The sequence below is a fragment of the Trifolium pratense genome, linkage group LG4, assembly GCF_020283565.1.
Source record: "Trifolium pratense cultivar HEN17-A07 linkage group LG4, ARS_RC_1.1, whole genome shotgun sequence".
NCBI classification, from domain to species: Eukaryota; Viridiplantae; Streptophyta; class Magnoliopsida; order Fabales; family Fabaceae; genus Trifolium; species Trifolium pratense.
Genome location: NC_060062.1, coordinates 23,764,345 through 23,772,723, shown reverse-complemented (window position 1 = coordinate 23,772,723; position 8,379 = coordinate 23,764,345). Strand labels below are relative to the sequence as shown.

Genomic DNA, 8,379 nt, shown 5'->3' with positions numbered 1-8,379 from the left:
CAGATATATGTTTCAAAGCCACCACAAGCTTGAGCACTTCCAACAATAATTTGGTTTGTCACTAAATTTTAATCATCATACATATAACTCTATTTTCTACATTTTATTATTTGAAATTATATATTGGACCAGTACTTGTTCTTCTTTTACATACGTATTATTTTACACTTCTTTTTGCACATTTTATTTCTCTCATTTGCATATTTTATTTATTTTTATCCTATGATGTGAGGATCAATTGATTAAGTAATGATGAGCTAACTATATTGTTTTATATTTCTATTTTTGTCTTAACTATTCAATTATAGGGAAAAAGATATTGATCAACAGTTGAGATTGTAATATGCCTCCAAAACCGGAGAAAAAAATATTTTTTGGCGCACCATTGCAAGATGAGGACTTATCAAGAAACGTTCCTAGCAATGATAAGGAGGAACCTGAACTTGAAATTGAACCTTCAGAAGTCACTGAAATTATTCCAAAATGTTGTGAATTTGATAATCAGATTAAATTGCTTAGTGAAGCATATCACTTGGTATATGGAGGTCCAACGAATTTGTTGAATGATTCAACTAATTTAACAGAAATTAAGACTCCTATGAACAATACCGTGCTACATATTGCATCTTTGTATGGCAATGATGAAATTGTGACACTTATAATTGAACATTCTCCAAAACTTTTGTTCAAATTTAACAAAAACAATGATAGTGTTTTACATGTTGCTGCAAGAGGTGGACACATCTCAACCGTTAAAATACTATTAGCAAGTTATGCTAATTTTAAAAAGACGGATATAGCCACAGCATGGTTTGAATACACTGGATTTGAGGATGATGATTTAGAAGACTATGATGCCATCTCAAATATGGAGGACCTATTAAATTTTGTGACAAAGGAGAATAATCAAGGAAACACTATGTTACATGAGGCAATGTTATGTGGCGACAAGAAGAGCATTGATAGGGATAATAATATTTTCAAAATTTGTGAAATTTACAATTCAAATGATCGGTTTGGGAGATCATTGTCAAAGTGTTGTTATGAATATGCATTAGATATTGTTAACCATGCCAAGAAATCAGTGCTTTACATAGCAGTTGAGAATGGATACAAGGATGTAGTCAAACTAATCTTGGAGAAATCCCCTAAGAATGATGCGAAGCCGGAGGGATTATCGCCGCTTGTTGCATCAATTATGAAGCATAATCAAGGTATGTAATTAAATAGTTTGTTTAGATAGATGAAATAACAAGTCACTGAAAACTCATACACATAAATGGAAGGACCGGAGTTCAAACTTCGATTATGACATTCAAGCTAACAATTTTAACATTTTTATCAGTTGACACAGACTTTGTGGACTATGGTTCGAACCCCATTAAATAGTTTTTTTAATCATGTAATTAAATAGCTAGGTGATAACATTGTTGCTAAGTCACATGAATGAAAAAAGTTAAACTTGTTATTAATTGATATTCCATTTAGTCTCATACTCCCTCCGGCCTTAGCAAAAGTTATTTTTTAGATTCATTGAAAAATCATCTAAGTTAGATACATTAAATAACGAATGAGACGGTCGAGACATATCCATAATATGATTTCAGTAATGATGATTGCAGCCGTTGATTTTTGATCGATCGATCGTTGATTTTTTAATCGTGTAATATTTATGTGTGTGACAGAAATGCTAAGCATGATACTAGAAAACAAGCCAACTTGGATCCATTCAAGGGACAAACATAAAAGGCTTCCTCTTCATTATGCAGCATCAATAGGTTATCTTGAAGGTGTTGATTTATTACTTAAGAAATGTAAATGTTGCACAATTCAAAGAGACAAATATGGATATTTCCCAATTCATTTAGCATCTTACGGTGGCCATGTCGAAGTAGTAAACAAGTTTTTAGAATATTGTCCAGATCCAACAGAGATGGTTGACACTGTTCATGAACGTAACATTCTTCACATTGCAGCAAACTATGGAAAACATGAAGTGGTACATTACATATTACAAAGTCAAATTCTTGAACATGATAAGATGATAAATCAAAAAGATAATGAGGGAAATACTCCTTTGCATTTGGCTGCAAGATCATGTCATCCAACAACTGTGTACTACTTAGTTAATCAAAACAAGGATAGAGTGGATCTTGATTTAGTTAACCAAAATAATGAAACAGCTCTTGATATTGTTAGGGCACTTTATGAGCTTGATAAATCATCTTTGAGACAGGTAAGTAGTTCTATTCTATCTACTCATACAAAATTATAGGAGTAATTGTAAGCATGCTACATATATGCTACATAGCTTTATCATTGAATTTAAAAGCGGTAGAAGTTTTCAAATCTTATGTGTGATCTTTGAACCAATATCAAACGAAGTTAAGAACTCAAATTTTATATGAAACACGAACTCCGATATGGACATCTGACCTGTCACGACACGAACACAAATACGTCGATGCTGTTAATGTAAAAAAATAGGACACTGGCACTGCTACATAATTAAAAAAATCTAAATTGAGAATCAAAACTTATACATGTGCAAGTGCAAGATATTTCATTAAAAAAAGGTTTTAAAACAATATATCATAGCATTTGTTGGTTTGTGAAAGGAATATGGTAGTAAAATAATGTGAAACTGATGTATAGAAAGGCAAAGAGTTTTGATTATAACTTATATGTTATTACAAGTACTTCACTACTAAGGCAATTTCTACACTATTGCTTGTACACTGTGAGTGTAAAACACGTCACAACATTTAGTTTCAAAATAATCATACAAAAGTGAGGTGATGCGACAAAATATTGAATTTTTATCGGATGTCAATATAATTTCATTCAAGGTGTTTACTCTATAATTTCTTATACTACATGTCTTTTTTTATGTTTCTTTTATGACTCATAGATGTAATAATGTTTGCAGCATCTTACATGGACTGCACTTAAATCTGCTGGTGCAAATCATAGTCCTAGAAAACCATCACTCTATATTGATTCCAAACAAAGTGATTCAAATTCACCCAAAAAAACAGAACAAGAGAAAGACAAAAAACATGACCAGGTTGAAGAAAAGAACAAAACAACTGAAACAAAACAGAGCAATGAAAACTCAACAAAAACAGAGCAAAAACAGAGTAACACAGAAAAAGAAAAAGCCACTGAAAGATACAAAGACAGAATAGAAAACCTCACAATTGTTTCAACTCTTATAATAACAGCATCAGTAGCAGCATGTTTAGCTGTTCCAGGTGAATCAGAAGGAAAAGCAAACAACCTAAATCATGCAATGTTTCATGTTTTCATTATCTTCATCACAGTATCATTGTTCAGTGCCATTAGTGCTACTATCATACTCTTTTGGGCAACACTTGGATTAACTGAACTATTAACTTTCTCTCTCAAAATCGTAATGCCGCTTCTTGGAATCGCTCTCGTTTCATTATCTTTGGCTTTCATGGCTGGTCTTTACACTGTTATCAGTGAACTTACTTGGTTGGCCAATGTGTTTCTTGTTATGACTGTGATTTTTGTTTTAGTTGTGATTTTTTTGTATATACTTCTTTTCCTTCCATCATCATCAACTAACAAATCCTTGCGGTACATTTCTCACTACCCTTATCTTTTTTTAGCATCACGTACTGAGGTTAAAACTGATCAAGATGCTAATGCTTGGTGGTAGTGGGAGTGTAACTGAATATTGTGTATTGTGGCTAAGTTGGGATTCATCACTAAAATTATATGTACATCTCCTTTTATTTTGTGTGTGAAATAAATTTATGTTATGTGCCTATTGTGGCCAATAAATGACAGCAAATATTTATGTTTATGGGCCTATTGAGATTTTGATAAACTTTTTAGTCAAGCAAGCTCTGACACCGTTTATAAGAGACGGCAATTCTCACCTTACAAGTCGGTTTTGTAAGGTTGAGTTGAGTCTAATCCAAAATTCTAATATTTACCAGCATACCCTTTATTATGACACATATTTGTTGATTGCTCCCACTTGTACACACAATGTTACTCTTTATATTATTCAATGTGAGTAAACATTTATTACAGTTCTTGATTCATATCTGCCAATCTTGGAATGTTTAGAACATTTGAGTAATCTTGAGTATCTTCCTTACATATCACACGACACACACGATTTGTTATTGTTGCCTTCTAGTGTATAGAAAGGTTCTCAACAGCTGAAGTTACATAGGATCGAATTTACTCTGCGAGCCATGCTAGGAAAAGAAAGGGGTAGTAGGAAATGTATCTCAATGACTTTCTAGTTGATGATGTAGGGAGGAAAAGGATGATATACAATAGAATCACAAGCACAACAAAAATCACAGTCACAACCAGAAAGAGATTGGCCAACCAAGTAAGTTTACTGATAACAGTGTAGAGACCAGTCATGAAAGCCAAAGTTAATGAAATGAGAGCAATTCCAAGAAGTGGCGCAACAATATTGAGAGAAAAAGTTGCCAATTGAGTTAATCCAAGTGTTGCCCAAAAGAGTATGATAGTGGAACTAATGGAACTGAACAATGATATTGTAATGAAGAAGATGAACAATTGGAACATTGCATGATATAGGTTGTGTGCTTTTCCATCTGCTTCACCCGGAACAGCGAAACATGCTGCTACTGATGCAGTGATTATAAGGGTTGAAACCAATATCAGTGTGTCTACCCTGTCTTTATAATATGTGTTGGACCCTGTCCGAAAAAAATATTGTGCAGTGTTGTTGGAGACATTTTCAATACTCTCATTCGAATTTGACTCACTTTGTCCTTTATGTTGTTCAGAGCTAGAGACCTTCTCATTACCCTGCTTCAAATTTGGCAAGTCTGTGGAGTCGCTTTGTCTCATTTTATCATGGAGGGCTAATCTTCTAAAACTTGGTTTCGCACCAGCAGAATTCAGTGCAATATATGTAAGTTGCTGCAAACATAAAAGACTAGTTATGCTGAAAATCAATTTTGGTGACAAACACTACAAATTATAATCAATCTTGAAGGGAAAGTAAACTCTACTCATAATAACCATATTGAGAATCATTGTAGTACTTGCCTGTCTCGTAGACGAATAACTGAGTTGAGAAATTGCATTAACAACGTCAAGAGCTGTTTCGTTGTTTTCGTTAATAACATTAACCTTCACTCTTTTATCCCATGTTAAGTAAAATATGGTTTTGGAATGACACGATTTCGCAGCCAGATGCAAAGGAGTATTTCCTTCGCTATCCTTTTGATTTATCATCTTATGATTCTTATCAAGTTCACGAATTTGATCACTTTCTAATATGTAACGTACCATCTCATGTTTTCCGTAGTTTGATGCAATGTGAAGAATATTACGTTCATGAGAAGTGTCAAGCATTTCTGTCGGATCGGGGCAGTATTCTAACAGCTTCTTCACTACTTCTACATAGCCTCCTTGAGAAGCTAGATGAATTGGGAAATAACCATATTTGTCCCTTTGAATTGTGCAACATTTACATATGTCAAGTAATAAATCAATACCTTGAAGGAAACCTATAGATGATGCATAATGAAGAGGAAGCCTTTTATATGTGTCCATTAAATGGATCCAAGTTGGCTTCTTTTTTAGTATGATCCTCAACATTTCTGACACATATAAAGAATATAACTTACAACATCGATATTGTACCAATTCTAACTATTAGACTACTCGACAAAAATAAAAAATAACAAGATTTTATTACCTTGATTGCGCTTCATGATTGCAGCTACAACAGGTGATAATCCCTCAGGCTTATCATCATTCTCAGGGCATTTCTCCAAGATTAGTTTAACTGCACCCTCATCCTCATTTTCAACCGCAAGGTAAAGTACCGATTGCTTTTCATCGTTAACAATATCTAATGCGTATTCATAGCAACACTTGTCTTTAGTTTTGTAAAGTTCACAGACTTCGAAAATCATGTCCCTGCCAATGTACTTGTTGCCACATAACATAGCCTCATGTAACATAGTGTTTCCTTGAGCATTCTCCTTTCTCACAAATTCTAACATATTTGACATACCATCATAGTCTTCTAAATCATCCACATTTTTAGTGTATTCTAACCATGCCATTTTTATATCATGCCGTTCAAAATTAGCATAAGTTGTTAATAGTTTTTGAACGGTTGAGATGTGTCCACCTCTTGCAGCAACATGTAAGACACTATCATTGTTTTTGTTAAATTTGAACAAAAGATTTGGAGAATGTTCAATTATAAGTGTCACAATTTCATCATTGCCATGCAAAGCTGCAATATGTAGCACTGTATTATTCATAGGGGTCTTAATTTCTGTTAAATCAGTGGAATCATACAACAAATTTATTGGACCTCCATATACCAAGTGATATGCTTCACTAAGCAAATTAATTTGATTATCAAATTCACAACATTTTGGAATGATTTCAGTGACCTCTGAGTGTTCAATTTCATGTTCAGGTTCCTTATCACTACTAGGAACATTCCTTGGCAAGGCTATGTCTTGCGCTAAATTGGTACTCAAAAATACAGGCATATTACAATCTCAACCGTTGGAATATCTAGTAGCAAATGATCTTGTGGTTTAACGAAAATTCAAAATGCAGAAAATATATATATATATATATATACTAAAATGCAGAAAATATAGAGTTATTATGATAAATTAAATGACAAACCAAAATTGTCAGAACTGCTTCAAGCTCTCTAAGAAAATAGCCTTTCCCTTGGGTACCGGTGAGTGACCCATAAACATATATCTATATAGTATTGAAATTGATTCTTCGAAGTTCTTTACGTGTGCAATGGTATGTACTCTCCTTTACCTTTTGTTCTATTTAAGCTTTTACTTTGCATATATAACTACAATTAAAGATATATAACTACAATTAAAAGAACAATACTTTTCTCTGTTCACAATTAAACTTCAAAATATATAAAATAAACTACTTTATAAAATGGTTAGGGATGTCAACGGGACAGGGATTGAGCGGAGATTATTTTATCACTCGTTGCCTCATCATTTAAAATGTTTCTCGTCCTCATTCCCTGCTTCGGGATTCTTCCACCATCTCCGTTCCCGTGGACCCCTGCAGTTTCTACGAAGATCCATCAACCTTAAAAAAAGTATCAAATTTTTATTATTTTCAATCAAACTAATTGTAAAAAAATAGTAAAGTTTAATTATAAAACAAATAAAATAAAATATTAGTGTGAGTCCTGTCACAATAATAAACATCATAATATAAACAAATGTATACACATTGTATAAAAATATAATTAAAAATAATTTATAAAGTACTTAAATATACATTTATAAATGTTATTTTAATAAAATTTTCGGGGACGGAGGATAAAAAAAGTAGTCCAATTGATAGTGAGAATGAATTGAACATGTATTTTATCCCATGGTACATGGTTCAATTCCCACATAAGGCAAAAATTCCACTAGAGAGGGGGTGGAGAAGATCTTGATGTACAAGCGTCTTTTTTTTAATGGAACCATATACTATGGGGATAAAGTACATGTTCAATCTATTCTCACTCCCAATTGGAATTTGGAGGCTAATGCAGTGAGCAGGTGGCTTAACAAAATTGCATAGTGACTTTGGTATGTGATCTGGGTTTGGATATGCAATTCGCAATTCGCAACTTTCAAAGAATTAGGTACAGAAAATATACATAGTCAGAACAATGTTTGGGTTCGTTGCGCGTTCAAATATAATACTCGGTATGTTATGAATAAAAAAATATTAACAAACTAAATAGTACCATCAATAACCAAAACATCAACACCACTACAAATACAAACATGCAGTAGCGACATACAACTTACAAAATAGAATCAAAATATGTTACACCAGAAGTGCAAAAACACTGCATAGCCATGCATAGTTGATGGATAATTTTCGCAAGTGAACGAAATACCACGTAGTAATAAAAATATCGATCCACAGGGATTGTGTGATTAAACGAGTCTAATAGTGTTCATAAACATGATGCAAAGAATACACATAATTTGGGGGTTTGGTTGAGTAATTTGACGGTAAGAAAATCGTGCTAATTCAATAAGTGGAAAAGCGAGGTAGAATCATCGGAATCACCTAGCCTATAGCTTAATCACATGCAATCTACCATACAATATGAATTCACTCAAGTATTCGCAACTGGATCAACATGATGGTGAATCGCAATCTCTTGTCAAAATCCACCCTATTCGTTGTCGATACTCCTCCGATCTCTCGGATGAAAGCTACCTACAACGAAGTATTTGAAAACGCGTTGATCGTTCGCTACACTCTATGTTTCAATCTCTCGACCGGAAACACTCAAGTGCTTAATGCAATTCAGTTCAGAAATTAAACCAATACTCTCGCACG

General features: G+C 33.4%; 1 protein-coding gene and 1 pseudogene across 2 annotated transcripts; one reads left to right on the top strand and one right to left on the bottom strand.

Moving 5' to 3' along the window:
- Positions 1–3,775, top strand: LOC123923316 (protein ACCELERATED CELL DEATH 6-like). 2 transcript variants are annotated; one of them, XM_045976002.1, is made up of 4 exons: positions 1–53; positions 309–1,214; positions 1,686–2,236; positions 2,930–3,775. In XM_045976002.1, the coding sequence occupies exons 2-4, from the start codon at positions 344–346 to the stop codon at positions 3,683–3,685; spliced, it is 2,178 nt and encodes a 725-aa protein (XP_045831958.1). In that variant the 5' UTR covers positions 1–53; positions 309–343; the 3' UTR covers positions 3,686–3,775. The 2 variants fall into 2 exon arrangements, with proteins under 2 accessions (XP_045831958.1, XP_045831959.1); XM_045976003.1 differs by lacking the exon at positions 1–53 and having other exon boundaries at positions 77–1,214.
- Positions 3,776–4,130: 355 nt separating this feature from the next.
- On the bottom strand, positions 4,131–6,597 carry LOC123923441 (annotated as a pseudogene).
- Positions 6,598–8,379: the final 1,782 nt, after the last annotated feature.

Excerpts from the sequence above, each read along its gene's own strand:
- LOC123923316 (XM_045976002.1), top strand. The coding sequence starts at position 344 with ATGCCTCCAAAACCGGAGAAAAAAATATTTTTTGGCGCACCATTGCAA. Across the intron at positions 1,215-1,685 it reads AATTATGAAGCATAATCAAG|AAATGCTAAGCATGATACTA; the intron begins GTATGTAATTAA and ends TGTGTGTGACAG. Across the intron at positions 2,237-2,929 it reads ATAAATCATCTTTGAGACAG|CATCTTACATGGACTGCACT; the intron begins GTAAGTAGTTCT and ends TAATGTTTGCAG.